This window comes from Tupaia chinensis, unplaced genomic scaffold, assembly GCF_000334495.1.
Source record: "Tupaia chinensis unplaced genomic scaffold, TupChi_1.0 Scaffold000047_1, whole genome shotgun sequence".
Taxonomy (NCBI): domain Eukaryota; kingdom Metazoa; phylum Chordata; class Mammalia; order Scandentia; family Tupaiidae; genus Tupaia; species Tupaia belangeri.
In genome coordinates this window covers 308927-327696 of record NW_006159505.1, presented here as the reverse complement: position 1 = coordinate 327696, position 18770 = coordinate 308927, and the positions used below count along the sequence as shown (strand labels likewise).

The window sequence follows — 18770 nt, the reverse complement described above, 5'->3', positions numbered from 1 at the left end:
GTCTGGGACTCAAGTTGTGGAGTTGGCCACATGAGATCCAAGGCCTTAACTTCCACACCAACTCCTGGCCCAAAGTTCATTATTTTTTAATTTTCTAGAAGGCACATGCACTCACTGGAGGGGGAAGGGAGAAAGAGAGAGAGAAAAAGTGCACTCCCCATGGGGTACATTTTTTTCCCAACCTGTTCTCCTATTTCTCTTCTCTGGGTTTTGGGCACACGTATACATGTGACCAGTGTGCTTTTCAAGTCATAGGTATGGGACTTGAACCTTGCAGTCAGTCATGGAGGATTATTCTGCCTTAACCACCATGACACTGACTGGTCCAAGTTCATTATTTTATCAGCAATTATTATCAGTGATGAAGCACCAAAAGACAAGTAATATTCTCAGATATATCATTCATCATTACTATAATGAATACACATGCTTGCTTTTACTGGACTTGTGTACTATCATCAGGAATCACTTATCTGGTATAATGCTATGAAGAAGATACACAGACTTGAGCAAATTCAGTATGATAATAGGTGGAGTATTAGAATTAAAATAGTTCCTTAGAGGACAATATGGGAGGTTCCCTAGAAGCTCAGAAGAATGGCACCTAACTACCTGAGAACTCACCCATCCTAGGTGAGTCACCTGAAATGGCCAAAGCAGGTAACCCATATTCTTGTCACCTGACAAAGAAGGGAAGGCAAAGAATATAGATGATGTTGGAATGTGAACAGGGTAACTTAGATATAGTTTTCTGATACGAACAGGTCAGTTTGCTGAGAATATACCCAGGTTTTCCTAACACCACAGATGGAGGCAAATCTTACAGGATTGCATTCTTTACTTATATTATGTTATGTTTTAACAGGAGAGCTTCTCAGCCATAATGCTGGGGTCACCCTACAACCACACAATAGAAACTCCTGCCACTTTTGTCCTTGTGGGAATCCCAGGTTTGCAGTCATCACATCTTTGGCTGGCTATCTCACTCAGTGCCATGTATACCATAGCCCTGTTAGGAAACACCCTCATCATGACCATCATTTGGATGGATTCCTCTCTGCAAGAGCCCATGTACTGCTTCCTGTGTGTTCTGGCTGCTGTGGACATTGTTATGGCCTCCTCAGTGGTACCCAAGATGGTGAGCATCTTCTGTTCCAGAGACAGCTCCATCAGCTTTCATGGTTGTTTCACTCAGATGTATTTTGTTCATTCAGCCACAGCTGTGGAGTCAGGGCTACTACTGGCCATGGCTTTTGACCGCTATGTAGCCATCTGCAAACCCCTACACTACAAGAGAATTCTTACACTTCAAGTGATGCTGGCATTGAATGTGATCATCACCATTAGAGCTGTCATATTCATGACTCCATTGAGTTGGATGGTGAGCCATCTGCCTTTCTGTGGCTCCAATGTGGTCCTCCATTCCTACTGTGAGCACATAGCTGTGGCCAAGTTGGCATGTGCTGACCCCTTGCCCAGCAGTCTCTACAGTCTCATTGGTTCCTCCATTATTGTGGGTTCTGATGTAGCCTTCATTGCTGCCTCCTATGTCCTGATTCTCAGGGCAGTGTTTGGTCTTTCCTCAAAGAGTGCTCAGGTGAAAGCATTAAGCACTTGTGGCTCTCATGTAGCTGTTATGGCACTGTACTACCTACCTGGGATGGTATCCATCTATATAGCTTGGCAAGGGCAGGATATGGTGTCTTTGCACACCCAAGTTCTGTTAGCTGATTTGTACTTGATCATCCCACCTACCTTCAATCCCATCATCTATGGCATGAGGACAAAACAAATGCGGGAGAGAACATGGAGTTTGCTCATGCGCTGCCTTTTTGAGCACTCTAATGGGGGTTCATAAACACAAAATGTGTGTTCAAAGATTGATCATTTATACCACCTTCACAGATGCCTTGAAACTGCATTTGTTAGAGGTGCTATAGGATTTTAAAGATGAGGCTATAGGGGCCAGCAGGTGGTGTAGTGGTTACGGCACTGGACTCCCACATAGCCAACTGTGGTTTGAGTACTGGACCTGGAAGTTTGCTTTCTCACTTTCTCTCTCTCTCTCTCTCTGTCTCTCTGGTGACTGCATGTGCCCTGTAGAAAATAAAATAATAATAAAGAAAGAAAATAAAATGATTCTTAAAAAAGATGAAGCTATAAAGGATATTCTGGCATAATGTTTCAATTTCTAACAAGAATACAGATGAAGTAATTATAATTTTGACTATATTATTAATGGTTTCAATCAACTAGTATCTGAGTCAGAGATAATCTTGGAGAAAAAATATACACTTGGGATTACGCCTTCCTAATTTCCACTTAGTCCTTTTAAAAAAAAAAAAAAGTTGGTACTTTTATCCTCAAACCACACACTGGGCTGATTTTCTCAGAATTGTTTCTCTTCTCATGTAAATATATGGAAGAACTCAAAACACAACCCCATCTCCTGTCCCATTGATGAATTCATTCCACTTGAGTCAGGTGCTCACACCTAGACCAGAGTACTTTTCCAGCCAAAATGGATTTTAACCCAACACATGAACTTAAAAATAGAAACCAGTCCACAGCAGGAGAAGCCAATTGGTGAGATGGGATGAAGACAGTGAATCTCTGGTTCCAATTGACTTAGGCTACCAAGGTACGTTACTAAGTTCTGTGTGATAGCTTTATATGCTTTCAATGTATCCCCTGTTATTAAGCTAGTTGGAGTCAGTGTACTAATTACCAGCTTTCTGTCTGTAAGTGCAGAAGCTAAGTCAATATTAGTTTGATTTGGATGGCTTTCTTTTCGTTTACTAATCTTGCTCTGTGTAACTCAACCTTAAGGCAGAGACAAGAGGTATCACATATAGCACAGGCTTTACTTTGCATAGGAACCTCTTCAAAAGTGTAGTCTTGGGGGAACAGCAGTTATCATAATGGTTATATCACTGAACTCCCATTTAGTCGACGGCAGTTCAAGTTCTGGACCCGGTGGCTTAAACTTATGCTGAGCGCATGTGTGTGCATGCCCAAGATCCCGAGACGAGAATGGAGGAGAAGGGATTGCGGCATGGCCATTCCCCCCGGGGGTGATTTCTTGCTTTCTGTCTCTCGTCTCTCTGGCGAGCATGCATGCCCTGTAGCAAAAACCTCTCAAAAATAAAAAGTATGGTCTTTGAAGTAAAGGTTAAGATTAATAGAAAGTGATGCAGATCCAGAAAATAAAATGTCACTACTCTTTTTCAGGTCACTGGATACTTGTACACTTTGTTTTTATTTTTCATTTTTGGAAAATCTTAAAATGAGTAGTTGGTGTATGTGAAAAGAAAAAGTCTCATATGTAAGAGATGCATATATTTGAGTCCTGGTGCATTTAAAAATCTTAGTAAAAAGCTATTTTCCTAATAGCATTAAAATTTGATATGTAAGGAGAGCTATGTTGATAGCTAGGTATTATAGCTGAATCTTAATATTTTCTAATTATAGGGGAAACAATGTTAATTAATAAAGGGTATTGATGACTAAGTGAAACAATGAGTGGAAAGGACATATCACATCACCAAACATAGTGTATGTTCTTTTTTTAAAACATTATTTATTTATATATTACTTTTTCATATTCTTTAAACTTTTTTAAGTATATTTTTTTACATTTTCCTATAAACATTTACTTTACAGGTCAAATTTTTTTTTTCATATTCCATAGTTCTTGACATTGAATAAACAACTTTCAAAAATTCCAAAAAACTAAATTTTAATAACTTTCAAAATATTTGTTATAATTTTGTTTGTGACTCTATAACAATAGGGACAATATGGTTTTAAATATTTTTGAGAAAATATTTACATGCCATCTACTCAAACTGTTGAGAAGGAAACATCCTGCACACAATTCACACATGAACCTTCCCAACTCGGTTCTGCCTACCAAGTATTCTGTGGTTTACCATCTGCTAGGCAAAGATCAGTCTCTTTTTCTTTTTTCAAAGTCTTCTTCAAGGTAATCCTCTGGTTGTGGCTGCTCTTTTGCAATCTCTACTGATTACAATACTGGAAAAGTCCAGGTTATTTTATGGTACAAATCCTATTATATGGCTTCTCTAATCCTCTTTGCCAGGCAGAACTGTTTATGGTGCCAGTCAATCTTTCCAAGAGCTCCTGTTGGCTTTCTTGAGATCTACTGTAGCTCCATGGTTTTCTGGTCATATCTTTACATATGACATTCTAGTCAAAGCCCTGGCAATAATGAATAATTCCAATTTCTGATGCAAGGCAAAAGGTATTATTGAATTTATTCAATTAACCCTTCTGCCACAAAGTAAGTATACTCACAATTCCAGAGGGATCAGGAAGGGAGAAAAGTTTATGTTTCAGTAAAAAAAAAACAAAAAAAAAGAAAAAGAAAAACAAACAAAACAAAACAAAAAACAACAAAAAAACAAAAACAAAACAAAAAAACCAAATAAGCAAAAAAACCATTTCACCATCTGGGATACTGATTATCTGGATGTTTGGGTGCTTAATGGTAGCTAGTATTTCTTGTGTGTTATGCTCATTTTTTTAAAGTTATTTTATCAATCTTTTTGGTAATTTTTTTCTAAGTCAGAAATTTTGTCTTCAGCATCCCGAGATTCAATCTTCTGCATGATCTAATTTGCTTTTAATACTTTCGAGGGAGGTTTGATTTTGTGTGTTAATAGTCTTCATCTCTAACAGCTCCATTTGATTCTATTTTATGGCATGTATTTTTTCTTTCAAATTATGAAAGAACTTCCTCACATACTGGAACTCATTGTATCTTTTCTCCTCCACCTTCTGGAGTTCATTGTCTCTCATCTCTTGCATCTTGTTTAGTTTCTTCACTATGAATATTCTGAATTCTTTATTGGACATTTCCATGAGTTCTATTGTACTGTCTGTGAATGATGTAGTGTTGTTCTTTCCCTTGGGGGAGAGATATTTTCTCAGTTTCTCATATCTCTTGTGCCTCTGTGGTGGTTTCTGGTCATCTGATGGATTATACATTTCTTCCTAAGTTCTCAGAGTTAATTCTAAGTGTTAAGAGGTGTGTGGGAGGTGATTTTCGATTTCTCTGCAGTTTTGTTTCCCTGATGTTCACCAAGTAACCTGCACTTTTGACTTTGGAACTGGATATAACAAAGGCTTCATAGTTTCTAGGGAATAGCTACACCTGGGCTGAGCTGTGGGGTTTCAACTGAGAGTTCAGAGACATGTAGGAGGAGATGAGCCATGCTCTCTGTAGTATACTTTTCCCTGCTGCTCACTCTGCAGTCTTTTGAGCAGAGATTTAGTTGCCTTGGTCCCTGAACAAGGCAGGACACACCTCAGATTGACCATATTGTATATTCTTAAAGAATATACCTACTACATTTGTTTCTTTTTCTATTTTTTTCTCTCAGTGGATGTGTACTCTCACCAGTAATAGAGAAGGAGTGAGACATGGACACACCATGATCCTTTCTCCTCCCTTTATCCATCTTGTCAGGATTTTGGACATACTTGCACACATGCCCAACATGTTTTTCAAGCTGCTTGAGCTGGTATTCAAATCACCATCATCCATAGATCTGGCTTTGATGCACAGCACTTCACAGTTGTTCTACAAGGCTGCCTCCAATATATTTCTAATTCCAGAATTTTTAGGTGCAATTCTAGGTATTACTCAAACTGTAGCCCTGTATAAACCAGTACACACATAACTCTTTTAAATGGCCCTTTGCTTAATAAGTTAGCATCTATACCTTCTGCTAATATTGAACTTGTTTACCTACTGAGTGATTGTATTTTGTTTCAAAATATCAGAAGAGTAGGAATCAACCTCTTTAAAATCTGATTATGAGGCACTGTGGTCTCAAGAACTATAAAATGAAACTCGACCTCTTGCTAACCCCAAGTATGAGAACAAAAGTTCAAAAGGTGATTAAATATATTTGATATGATTTCTGTATTGAAAAGTTACACTATTCATTCTCCATAAGCAATCAGAAGAATTGACTATGTCTATTAAATAAAATAATATTAGGTACATATTAGAAACTGATTTAAGCGACAAAGGTATAGTCCAACCTGAACCCCAAACATAAATTTCTTCCCAGTATTCTATGGATAGGATTGTCTTATCTGTATCACTGAAATTAGCTGGCACTCACTGTTTGTACTCAAATATTTCCTGAAGCACATACTTCTTAGTGTATTGGTTTATTGCCATGGCTACCTTGAAACAGGGAGCCCCGTGCTTCTCACAACATATTCAATTATACCCCCTGCCCTACTATGAAAATTGACATGTACTCATTGAATTGTGCCTGGGATGCCCAGTTGACTAAGTGCTTAAATTTTAAGAGATTACAACCAATCTTGCTTGAAAAAAGGAGACTGGGTTTCCTGTGGGGAGTGTTTAGAACCCAAGGATTTGCCCTTCTGTCTCTTACTTGTGCAGGACCCAAGCATTTTACCATTTTAGCAACCTGTCCTGCAAAGGCTGAGGTATCGCATCCTTCATTTTCTTTGCTAGGAAAACAAGGTTGGGCAAAGCTTGTCACTGTCTCATGTTGAATGATCACACCATGTGGAGATGCAGCCCTAGGCATTACAGGAAGCAGCTACTCTCAGTGTGGCTACCTGCCTTCTCCCCTTCCAAGCCACTTGTGAAAGTCACAGTAGAAGAAATTACCCACCCCGTGCTACCTCTATCCTTACTATGTCTGATATCTACAGTTGCCCTCCCTATGATTATACCTTCCAAACTTTCAGTTTCTGCTATATAGTGCAGACATTCAATATATATTAATTGGGGACATACAAAATCTGTGTTTCATACTCTGGTTTGCTTCACACTTAGTATTAACTAGTCCACTTTGTATCAACTGTCAGGGTCTCATTGTTTTTTATGGATGAGTAGTATTCCATAGAGTACATTTTCCACATTTTTTCAATCCAATCATCTATTTTTGGACATTTTAATTGATTCTACGCCCTAGCAATGGTAAATAATGCTGCAATAAACATGGGTGAGCAAGTGTTTTTTCTGACTGAGGGTTTCACTATCCTTTGGGTAAATACCTAAGAGTGGAATTACTGGGTCATATGGTAGTTCTATTTTAAGTTTCTGAGGAATCTCCATATTGTTTTCCACAGTGGTTGTACAAATTTGCATTCCCACCAACTTTGTAAGAGAGTTCCCTTTTCACCACAGCCTTGCCAGCACTTATCATTTATTTTTTTAATTTTAGCCATTTTTTCAAAGGTTAAGTGGTGTCTCATTGTAGTTTGATTTGCGTCTTCCTTATGGTAAGAGATATCAAGCATGTTTTCATATGCTTTTTGGCCATTTGTGTCTTTGGAGAATTGTCTGTTAAGCTCATTTCCCCATATTTTTATTGGATTACTTACTTTTCTGTGGCTAAGCTAAAGCTTAAGTTCCTTGTATATTCTAGTTATCAATCCCTTATATCAGGTATAGTTTTCAAATATATTCTCCCATTCTGAGGGTTATCTTCTCACTAATTGTTTATTTTGCTGTGCAGAAGTCTTTCAGCCTAATATAGTCTCATTTGTCTATTTTTGGAACTATTGCTTGCACTTTGGAGATCTTCTTTAAGAAGTCTTTGTGTGGTCAAAATCTTCAAGAGTTTTTCCTGTGTTTTCCACTAGTATCTTTATAGTTTGAGGTTTTATGTTAGATCCTCAATCAATCTTGAGTTGATTTTTGTTAGTGGTAAGAGATAAGAGTCTATGGGAACCAGCAGTTAGCGTAATGGCTATGTTGCTGGACTCCCATGTAGTCGACCGTGGTTCGCATCCTGGACCCGGTGGCTTAAAACTCACGCCGGGCATGTGTGCGTGCGTGCCTAGGATCCCGAGAGGAGAACGGAGGAGAAGGGACTGTGGCATGGCCATCCCCCTCTGAGGGGTGAGAGACAGTGATCTGCCCAGTTCATGCTCTAAGAGGGGATGGCGGTGGGTGGTCAGGTAGTCCTGACATCTCTCTCTCATAGGAGCCACGTGCACTTGTCTAAACCTCTGTTTTTTTTATGTGAGCAGTTTAGTGACAGACTTTGACTTAGTAGCAAGAGACCACTGGGTCAGGCAGAATTCCTGGATTCCAGGCTCAGCTCTGTTCAAAGGGACACTTGTCGGTGGGAGGAACCTCTAAGACCACTGTAGACCAGGTCACATTCAGAGGCCTCTGGCTAGGCTGATTGCTCATTTACTCCCCCTCATCCAGGGAGCAGATGGTCAGAGGGGCAGTGTTGTTGGCCCCAATGCTGTAGCAAGGACTGAAATAGGGCAGAAGGGGCCTGGGGAAGGGATAGCGTGGGAAAGTAAAAATGTGGGAGCCACCATCAGTCACATTGTAGAATGAGATATCATGGGCCTCATAATCTAAGAAGACCCCCACCCGACGTGGAGGGACTGACAAAGACAGGAGAGAGTATTCGTCGGTGCCTGCCTGGTACTCGCTTCCATTCCTCAGCCTTATCACCCAGAAGCCATAGTGGGGGGATAAGTAGACTACCTCTTTCCTATCTACGTCTTCCTTACACACTCCCAGGCCCCACTCAGACCTGTCTCCCACCTCCACCTCCCAGTAGTGTCGGCCTGAGGAGATGCATTGGCTGCCCAGGACAATATTATAGCGATAAAATCTCTCTGGATTGTCTGGCAGTTTCTGCTTGGTGTCTCCATAATGCACACATTTTCTGTCCTCAGACACAATGAGGCGGGAGTAGGCTGTATCTGGATCCAGGCGCACATCAGCTAGGGAAAAAGATCATGGTTGATAACACGGATATAGTGCAAGGGTACGGTCGGTCTCTGATAAATATGGCCATAGCTTTCACAATGATGGGTGGGTGGGGTGGGCTAGATAAGGCACTCAGAAGGCATTGAGCCATTGCATCTTTCTGGACAGGTCCCTCCCACAGCCTGTCACAGTCTCCCCAGCATCCAATACCTGCATACATCTTCAGGGTCTCTCTTAGTCCCAGCACACGGCAATCTGTCTTCAGCTCCAAGGAGACTGGTTCTGGCTGTTGTAGGCTCCAAGACTTGCCCCTGGTAGAGGAGGGTGAGTCATTGGGCCAGGAGCCCTGGCTCTGCCACACATGTCTTCTCTCAGAACAGGGAAGGGGGGCTTGGCTGGGGATATAGCAGCGAGGCACCCCTCCCTAGCAAAGTAGAGATGTGCTGAGCCTTAGACTGTGGCATGGAGATAAGAATGTTCACATCCCCACGCTGTGGGAAGGGTTAGATGTGTCTCTGACATCTAGATGTGGGAGGGTAGGAAGGATGCCACAAAGGAGAAAGGCTGATACTCAGAGCTCAGAGCTTTCAGCCAGTCTTTTCTTTCTCTAGGCAACCTACTTAAAACCATGTATTTTTAAACTTTACCTGAAGTTCTTATTGGTAATACCTGAAATAAATTTGATTAAACACGAAAAAGAAAAAAAGGGAAGACTGAAAAAATTTCATTGGCTAATTCAGTATCAGAAGGAGGAGACTGTGGGTCAGTACCCGCATCTATGTATGAGTTTATGTTTCTTCCTCATTTCTGGCTCTGGCCAGGACCCACTGTCTCTCATAGTGCTACCTATAGGCTCTAGGGATGAGAACATACCTGTTTATGACTTCCTGAATACCCTGTAAGAGAAAAGGCACAGAATATTAGCACATGCCACTCTTTGGGGAGAAGAGGCAGATAGTGAATCTGGGAGGGAGTTTCTGTACAGCAAGGGAGACAGACACCAAGGCTGGGGAGAAGCATAGGGAATAGCAACAGCACAGGTGGGGGTGTAGCTGGACAATCTCTTGAGACAGAGAAGGGAACGGGATGAAGTTGGAGTTGCCTGGTGCTGCTCCACCTAGGATGCTGCAACAGGTCAGGCTACCTACCCATCCAACTAGGCAGGGCAGGAGAATACCAGGTATTAGCTGGGGTGCATGGCCTCTATGACTCTGGCAGAGTGCTAATGGCCCCCTGGAAGACTACCTAATCCTCTCTCCTGGAGTTCCATCTATCTTCAGTTCCAATTCAATCTTAAGGAAGACCTACCACTCACCTGCAGCATCCAGCGGACAGGCCTCTGAGCTCTCTCTTCCAGCTCTTCAATCATTCTCCATAGGACCCGGCTCTGCTGGATAAGCTGATCATGATTCAACTTCAGTTTCTGCATTGTTTCCTCCACCTCTTGTTCTAGGCTGGCCAGAGCCGTGGCGGCCTCTACCTCCAGCTGCCGACCTGGAGGTTGTTTTTTCTTTAGTAATCGTTGATATTTCTCAAACTCCCACATGATACTTTGTTTTCGGGTTTCCACTTGTATCTGCAGAGTCAAGATGGAAATCAGCACTTCTAGTTTTAGTGTGAGGGTCACAGGATTGAGGACTCTGGAATAGGCACACACACCTACTCTGGAATGTTTGGGTACCAAACACATGCCAGATACTGTAGAGGCAAAGATAAGGATGCTATTTTTCCTATCTGTCTGTTGCCATAGCCCTGCTGCATGTTTTTGAGTCCCTGTTACCACTCTTATTAAGCCTAGTATGCTCCAGGAGATTATGCTGGTAATCTATGTTCTAGACCATCTTCTACCTTCAGAATAACTACCAGATGTGCCCCACTTAAGCCTCGAAGGCAGTGCAGCTCCAATGCTAGTTGATTTTTCTTCTTGTTGGTATCGAATAAGTTCAATGTTTAGATTTGTTTAGATCTGTTCAATGTTTCCTTCTGTTGATCAAAGTTCTAATAGTTTGGTAGTCATCAACCTCAAATTTATTTCAGAGGTGATTTTGTAATATTTTTTAGGAATTATTTTATTTCATTTTATTCATCATCATATTATTTTAATTTGACCAGAGAGAGAGAGAGAGAGAGAGAGAGAGAAAGTGAGGGAGTCCAGTGCACTTAGCCACCATGCCACCTGCTGGTCCCTGATTTTGTAATATTTTAATAACTGAACCCTTGGCAAATACGCTCCAACTGGAGAAAGTGAAATAGAAGCTACACTTTACTATGCATTATACAAGTCACACCCCTGTAAACTAGTATATATGTGAATCACACAATTTTCCTTTCTTATCTATGAGGACATAAGAATAGAGGTTGTTCCTTTATCACAACAAAGAAACTGAAATTTAAAGGTTACCTGGCCCGCTTAAGGCCATACTCCTGGTAAAGGGGAAGCTGGCACTACACCCCAGATTCCTTGGCTGGGGTTCCAAGACTCCAAAGCTCCACACTGTGCCTCAGCAATATGGAAGCTGCCATGGGCCAGCTACAGTAAACACAAATACAACACTAACTCCTTTCCCCAGGTGGCAACCTGCCTTCCAGTTAGCAGTTCGCTTCCTCTCGACAACTTCCAGTTTCAAGGCCTCTTCTTGTTCTTTCCCCAGATGTTCCAGAGCCTCGTGGAGTTTCCACTGCAAGAGATAAAAATTCATGAGGCCACCTTAGGCAGCCTGGGCATTGACAAGACTTCTCAGCAATGTAGGTGATGGGAAAACTAGTGTCTTTCAGGCAATGGACCCGAATAAGTGCTGGGAGGAAAGAGAATGCTACAGGGTGGGCAGACTGCTCAGAGCACATCCAATGAAAATGTCTCTATGAGTTGAAGGTCATTTCGACTCCTATAGCCTCAAGTGTCTGTAAAGTTGAAGGAAAGGTCCATTTTCAACCTTTCTAGAAAACCAGCCATTCTTATCCCTACTCTTCTCCTCTTATCTATCTCCCCTTATCCTATGGTCTGCCAGAATCCTTTTCGAACCGTGGTCTAAAGGAGTCAGCAGCATCAGCATCATTTGAAAGTCTGTTAGAATGTTGACTCTCTGGCCAGCTGGTGATATGGTGGTTAAGACAGCTGGGCCCCACATGGTTGACTGCATAGTCTGAGTCCTGAACGTGGAGGGCTGAAAAGTATTCTGAGCGTGTATGTGTATGTACCCAAAATCCCAAGAGGAGAATGCAGGGGAAGGGATTGTGGTGTGGCCATCTCCTCTCAAAGGTGGGTGGTAGTGTTTGCTCATCTCTCCCTAGTAAATTAGAAAAAAAAAAAAAAAAAAAAAAAAGGAATATAGACTTCAGGCCTCACCCCAAATTTCAATGAAATTCTGAATTTCACAAGGTCCCTGGGTGGTCCATACATACATTAAAAGAATGAAGCACTGTTCTAGGATAGTAATGCAAGAGATTTCTCCTGGAAAGCATGAACTATTCAGATAACATTTAAATTTTTTTTTTTTTAAATTTTGAGCATGTGTGCTTACTGGAGAGGGACAGAGAGAGAGAGAGAGAGAGAGAGAGAGAGAGAGAGGAGGGAAGTGAGAAAGCACCTCCCCCTCATCCCTCCTATGGGACATAGTTATGCTGCAATCCTTCTTCTCTCCTTTCAGGATTTTGGATATTTATACAATACACCCAGAGTGTTTCTCAAGTCACCACATCTGGGACTTGAACTGCAAGCCAGTCATGTGGAATTCAACTGCCTTAACTATTGTGTCACCAGCTGACCCACTTGGCACTTTTAATTTTGCTAACAGTAAACATTACTAAGTACAAGACATGGCTTACTCACTAAACATGTATTTAACAATCACAATTCCTTGAGAGTGGGGTTATCCTCATTTTATAGATAAGAAAATGAGGCTTAGAGAGTGCCAATCCAAAGTTATTTAGCCAGTACAGCTAGTAAATGGCTGGGCTGGTACCAAGCTCTTAATCTTTCTGCTATAACCCTTCCCTATTCTAATACTTTTTAAAATATAAAGTGAGTATACTAATTACATTTAACGGTTCAAAAATTCTCCCCTCTGAAGAAAAAACTAATTTGGGAAATTAGTTTTACATGCCTATGTTCTCTTTTTCTTTTTAAAAAAAATTATTTTTTTCGGCCCTTTATTTTATATATTTATGGGTATAGTATGATTTTTCAGTATACAAATATAATGACCAAGATAAGTAGTATAGTCACCATCACAAAAATTTATCATTGCTTTGTGTTGTGAACATTCAAATCCTTTTTTTTAGCTATTCTGATATATGTTATTACCCCAGAACTTATTCCTCTTCCCTGTGATTTTGCACCAGCTAACCAACATCTATTGCTCCCTCTTGCCTACTTTCCTAGTATCTAGTAGCCATTATTCCATTCTTTACTTACATGAGCATAAATTATTTAGTTTCCATATATGAATGAAAACATGTTATACTTTTTTTTTGATTGCCAGAGGGCATATGCCAGACAGAGACAGAAGTAGAGAATGATGAAAAAAACCACCCCAAAAATGGTGTGGTCATGCCACAATCCCTTCTCCATTTCTGCATACCATCGTGACTTTGGGCACACACATATACATCTGGCATATGTTTCAAGCCACTGGGGCTGGGATTTAAATAGCAGTAAGCCATGTGAGATCCGCTTCCCTTAACTACTGGGCCACAGGGCCAGTCCAACATGTTACACTCTTACCTTCTAATCTCAACTCCAAGAAAGAGAGTTAAAACCTGGAATGGATCACAGGATAATTGGGTAACAGCAGTGGTAGATATGTGGAGATCTGAGGAAAGGGCAAGGAAAGTCCTGGAAGCTGGGAGCCAATGAGGGTTAGCCATAAAAACAAAAGGAGTAGCAGGTGCATCAGAGATGTCTTGTCCAGGAAAACCGAACCCAAAACCAAAACCAAAAAACAAAAACACACACACACACAAACAGAAGAACTTGGGATAAAACATTTATCAAAGAACAAGAACACCTGAGCCATAGATTTCCATTTTCCTTTAACTTACTTCTCTAAAGAAAAGGAGGATGTACATATATCAGGTAAACTCATTTAATCCCAAGTGACTCACCCATGGTCTCTTCTAGTCCAAAAATAAATAATCATGGGCTCAAATTTTTCAATCCTCAGTTTTGTCTATAAAATGAAGGAGTTAAAGTAAGTTACCTACTGTCAAATGACGGTGGCACTGTGAGAAGGAGTTTGTAGGTGACATGCAGACTTGACTAGCTATGTCACAGTCTGATATCCAAGCTCATCTGAGACACCCAGAACCCCAGCTATAACCAAACAGGTCTCCCTCAAATTCTCAGTAGTAGAGTCATCTTTAGGTTAGGCATTAAGTCATATTGGGATTAGGGTAGGTTCTAGAAATGGGAGAGAAGAAAGTCATGACTATGAGGGGACTTCAAAACATTAATGGAAAATGGGTATTATGAAAAAACTCTGGATGGATTTAATTTTTTTTTTTTTTGCATCAAAATAAACTTGTACTTTAATTCCATTTTTCCGTGAACATTCTGAAGTACCCTCATACAAGGAAAGGTGTAGCTCACTGTATCAGGTTTCAGGGATCTGTTGGTGCCAGAAGTCAAAAGAATCAGCTCTCAGTCTCTGGGGCTGGGAGTCAAGGTCTTGATGTAGAGACAGCCAAGTGAGTGGTAGCCAAAGAATGGAGTGATAGCCTCTCTCTCTTACCTTGTATTCCCAGGCCACATCTTCCATGGGCACGATGCTGTGGGCCTCATGCTCTGGGGACCGACTGCAGGCTTCACATGTAACCAGGGCATCCTCTTTGCAGAACATCTTTAGCTGTTCCCCATGGAGCTCACACACATCACTCTTCAGCCCCACTTCTAGACGCAGCCCTAGCAGACGGATTTTTTCTACAACACTGGCCAGCTGCCAATTAGGCCGCAGATTCCTTGGCTGGACAGGGGCTCGACAAAGGGGACAGGTGTGACTCCAGTTCTGGGATTCTCCTGGGGCCTCCCAGAGTCCAGAGAGACAGCTGTGGCAGAAGCTGTGGCCACAATCGATGCTTACAGGCTCCCTCAGGAAGGCCATGCAGATGGGACAGGCCACTTCTTCCACAACAGCCTCTACCAAGGCTGCAGGATCCATGGTTTCTTCTCACACCCTCTGCAGAACACAAATAAAATCAGAGAGAGGCAGTGAAAGCTGAAAAAAAACATAAAGAAAAAGAAAAATAAGAGCAAAAGGTAACAAAACAGAGGGCTCTGTCTAAAGGATAATTAGTGACTAAAAAATGCTTCTTTGGATCCCTTATTGATCTTGTTTAATAAGCAATGGCTTTCCCAACTGAAAAGTTCACATGAGTCACACCATGGAAAGGACATCTGAAGATGGCTAGGCAAATGGATGTTGGAAACTGTTTTCATTCATCTGGCCGTCTTGGAGTTTCCTCTGGATTTGCTCTTTCAGACCACTCCTACTGCAATCATGCTCTACAGATCAACACTGTTTCTCTTGAACTTGGGTAAGGTCACATAAAACGGGATGCTTCTGTGACCCAAAGGCCAAAAATACCTCTAGCCTTTTTCTCTGGTATGTTTATATGTACATTTATATACTTTAAGGTGCAGAAAAGCAATATGCCAGAAGTCCATTGCCTATATGCTCAAGTTGTTTTCTCAAGTGGCACACTAAATGTGAAGTGCAAGGAAAACAGCAGTTCCTTCCCCATTCCCTGTAAACCCCTGGCATTTTTTCAGCTAACATACTTTTTTTTTTTTTTAAAGAGAGATTTTTTTACTATAGGATGATGCGCTTGCCAGAGAGACAGACAGGGGTAGAGAGACAGAAAATTAGAAATCATCCTCCTTAGGGGGATGGCCATGCTGCAATCTCTTCTCTTCCATTCTCCTCTTGGGATTTTGGGCATGCATGCACACACACCCGGTTTGAGTTTCCAGCTGGTGGGTCTGGGACTTGAGCTGCAGTCAACCATATGGGAGTCCAATGATGTAACCATTATGCCATCTGCTGGTCCTTCAGTTAACATAATTATTACTTATTATTCACCAAGATGCCAAGGCATTCTCCTTAGCCTTCAATGAAATGTTAGAAGCAGAGATGAAATAACATTCCTTGGAAGATAAAAACAAAGGCCATTTGATAATGAAATCTGTATTGGTAAAGTGATATACCAGCAAGAAACCTGGGATTTCTGGTAAAACCACATATGGGTATGGACTCGAATGAGCAATGGCAAACTCTTGTCTGCATTGTCATATTTATTCGCTAACTTTGCAAGTCAGTGTTACCAGCTAGAGACTGTAAAGGGAAAGGTTAGGTTGGTCTTAGTCTCTGTGTATCCTTTACACCTCACAGTGTTTGTCATGCAGAGTTTGCTATATAAATATTTGCTGAATGAAAAAACTAACTAGTCACAGGAAATAGTTCCTAAACCTAAATGTTTTCATAAATTGTTAGGTAATTAAAACATTTCATACATTAATGACAGCATGCACTCCTTGAGCACTTACACCTCATGCAGTTCTGAGCATGTTACATGGATTACTGTGGTTTATTTCACAACCCTAAGTAGAAACCATTATTATTTTCTAGATGTTTGGTATGGGGCTTGGCCATTCCCTTTTGGGCAAATTACTTAATCTCTCTAGCTTTGAGGTATAATACAAATTCAAGAGCAAACAGAGAGACCACTACGGTTTAGGGGTATCAAGGAGGGCTCTCTAGAAGGAACAGAGCAGAAAATCTTATAGGGCTCTGTCATTGGCCACTGGCAAGTCATACCTCATCACTGGACTCTGTGCCTCCTACTTTTCCTTCTCCCATCATTACTATCAAAGTAGGTTTTAGGATACTGGATCCCACAAGAGCCTATCCTGGCTCCCCAACAGAAAGTTCTCTCCCTTCATCCTTAAAACATAACCGGTGGCCAGTCCAAACAAAGACGATGATCTTTGACACTTTGTGGCAGATCCTATGACCATTTATTCATTCCCACTTGGGGTCCTGCTGTTCTCCCAAGGTGGAAATGAGGTTAGCAAACTCCTGGTCTTGACAGCACTTGCCATGTATTTGTCAGTCATCTTCAAAAGTTTCATGTGGAGAGGGACCTTGCCTTACTATCCCAATGAAAAGAACAGTGCCTCAAATATGCATTAAATACATTAGAATGAAATGTAAATGTTGAGGTCCAGCTGCTCGTGGCCCAAAGTGGAAGAAGTGTCAATATCCTCCTAAGTGGGGGCACCATAAGTCAGTGGGGTGCAAGTTACTGCCTAAAGTTGACAAAACAACAGAGGTTTGTACTATCTAGAGCTACAAAGATCAACAGAACCAAAATGCAATAGAAAATTTAGATGGCAACAGTAGGAAAGTGAGGCAAAAAAAGGAACCAAAATGCAATAGAAAATTTAGATGGCAGCAGGAAGAAAGTGAGGCAAAAAATAACAAAATGATAAATCAAGAAACATAGCAGAAACATATTATCTTGATTTTTGGTCACTCAAAGGTCTAAACATGGAAAAGTTAAAAAGTGGACTCTGAGGAGAGGCTTTGGCGACAAGTAACTACTGTTCTTCACTAGAAGACCTGCTTAATGTTTTTATTATAATTATTATACATAAATTACTTTGAGAAAGCAAATAACTAGGGAGTTGCTTGAACAAGGTCTTTAGCGGGATAGGGGCCAGTGTAGAAGACACTGGAGGGAAGGGGGAGGAGCAGGAACAGACTCTAAAGGGCAGGCCCTAAACGGGAGGCAGAGTTGGGGTGCCAGGAACCTGTGGGGTTCGGAGCAGCCAGGGAAGGTAATCACCTGGCAGCAGGGCGCTGGGCCGTCCCAGAGCAGCGGGCAGGACAGGGTCCGGTAGGGTTAGTTTGCGGGACCTCTGACTTCAGCAGAAGCAGGGCTGTCTAACGCACCTCCCTCCTCCACCTGGACTAGCGCTTCGTGGCGGAAACTATAATACCGGTGGAGGCGCCTGGGTCCGTAGCGGCCCAGGGTCCGTAGCGTCCCGCCAGCTCAGCACTTACCAGCCCTGCCCGCGCCCACCGCCTGGAGCCCAAAGCCGGAGAAGGCCCAGACACAACTCCCAGGCGTCTCCCGCAGGACTCGGGCCGGGGTCACAGTACCGGAGCCAATGAGCAGCAGGCAAGGCCCGGAGCAGCCAATCATAGACAGAGATCTGGTAACTCTAGCCAATCGGGAGAGGGCGCCAGGGCTCCGCGCCTCTAGGCGTGGCAATGTATTTCTCTGCTTCCTCGTTTTTTTTCCTGGCCCTTCCCTGCACTCAGGTTCTTTTAAATAGCACAAGAGCTCAGAAGTTAGTACCAAGGCAGGGGGAAGGATGGAAGTTCAGCAATGAGGCAGCTCAAGCCCTAGCATTAAAAGAGGCCCTAATGGTTGTTCATTCTCCACGTTAAATTCAGTATCTTGTGAAATCAGGCTGATCTGGTTCTGTGATTTAGTATAGCACAGGGCTGAGCACTCATATGCTTTGGACTTTGCAGTTCCTGCCACATATGTGCCCTCTCATGACTCTGGGCTGCAGGTACTAGGTTCTCATTTAAAAACCTTCCTGAGTTTTCCTGGAAAATTCTTATCCTTCAGTACTTCAGTGGGCAGTTTCTCATTACTATTCCTACAATTCACTTCTGGAGTTAGAAGCACATACTGTGAACAATGAAGTGGAATTCCTGGTAAAAAATTATCACTAACTTTTTTTTTTTTAACAGCTGGACCCCCTCCCTCATAGGCACATGCGAACACACAAACAATGAATTAAGACAGTGTTTTTCTTTGTTCTTATGGTGACTTCCCCTTATCCTGATGCTTTGATCTTTACTGAACAAGTGAAGACACATCCTGTCCTCATGGAAAATAACCAGGAAATCATTCAGTTGAAGCCCATTTTCAAATGATATCATCATTGTTAGGACTGACGCTCTTAATACTCACACCAGTGTCAGAGCTGAGGCCATGGTTGAAATTC

At 41.8% G+C, this 18770-nt stretch overlaps 2 protein-coding genes across 4 annotated transcripts; one reads left to right on the top strand and one right to left on the bottom strand.

The window, feature by feature from the left end:
* The first annotated feature begins 868 nt into the window (after window positions 1-868).
* LOC102482568 (olfactory receptor 52I2) lies at window positions 869-1991 on the top strand. The gene has a single exon (XM_006140905.3). It carries the CDS (start codon window positions 884-886, stop codon window positions 1856-1858), a length of 975 nt encoding a protein of 324 aa, XP_006140967.1. The 5' UTR covers window positions 869-883; the 3' UTR covers window positions 1859-1991.
* A 5859-nt stretch (window positions 1992-7850) lies between these two features.
* TRIM68 (tripartite motif containing 68) lies at window positions 7851-17885 on the bottom strand. 3 transcript variants are annotated; one of them, XM_006140903.3, is made up of 7 exons: window positions 17812-17885; window positions 14482-14925; window positions 11335-11430; window positions 10068-10328; window positions 9626-9648; window positions 8963-9063; window positions 7851-8766 (listed from the first exon to the last, which is right to left on the bottom strand). In XM_006140903.3, the coding sequence occupies exons 2-7, from the start codon at window positions 14905-14907 to the stop codon at window positions 8216-8218; spliced, it is 1458 nt and encodes a 485-aa protein (XP_006140965.1). In that variant the 5' UTR covers window positions 14908-14925; window positions 17812-17885; the 3' UTR covers window positions 7851-8215. The 3 variants fall into 3 exon arrangements, with proteins under 3 accessions (XP_006140965.1, XP_006140966.1, XP_027629698.1); XM_006140904.3 differs by lacking the exon at window positions 17812-17885 and adding an exon at window positions 17594-17785; XM_027773897.1 differs by lacking the exon at window positions 11335-11430.
* Between the last annotated feature and the right edge of the window lie 885 nt (window positions 17886-18770).

Bases quoted from the DNA above. Each gene is read 5' to 3' on its own strand.
- TRIM68 (XM_006140903.3), bottom strand. From the start codon at position 14,907: ATGGATCCTGCAGCCTTGGTAGAGGCTGTTGTGGAAGAAGTGGCCTGT. The intron at 9,649-10,067 runs GTGAGTGGTAGG...TTTCTCTTACAG, and splicing joins CTGTCCGCTGGATGCTGCAG to GGTATTCAGGAAGTCATAAA. The intron at 9,064-9,625 runs GTATGTTCTCAT...CTCCTCTACCAG, and splicing joins ATTCAGGAAGTCATAAACAG to GGGCAAGTCTTGGAGCCTAC.
- LOC102482568 (XM_006140905.3), top strand. From the start codon at position 884: ATGCTGGGGTCACCCTACAACCACACAATAGAAACTCCTGCCACTTTT.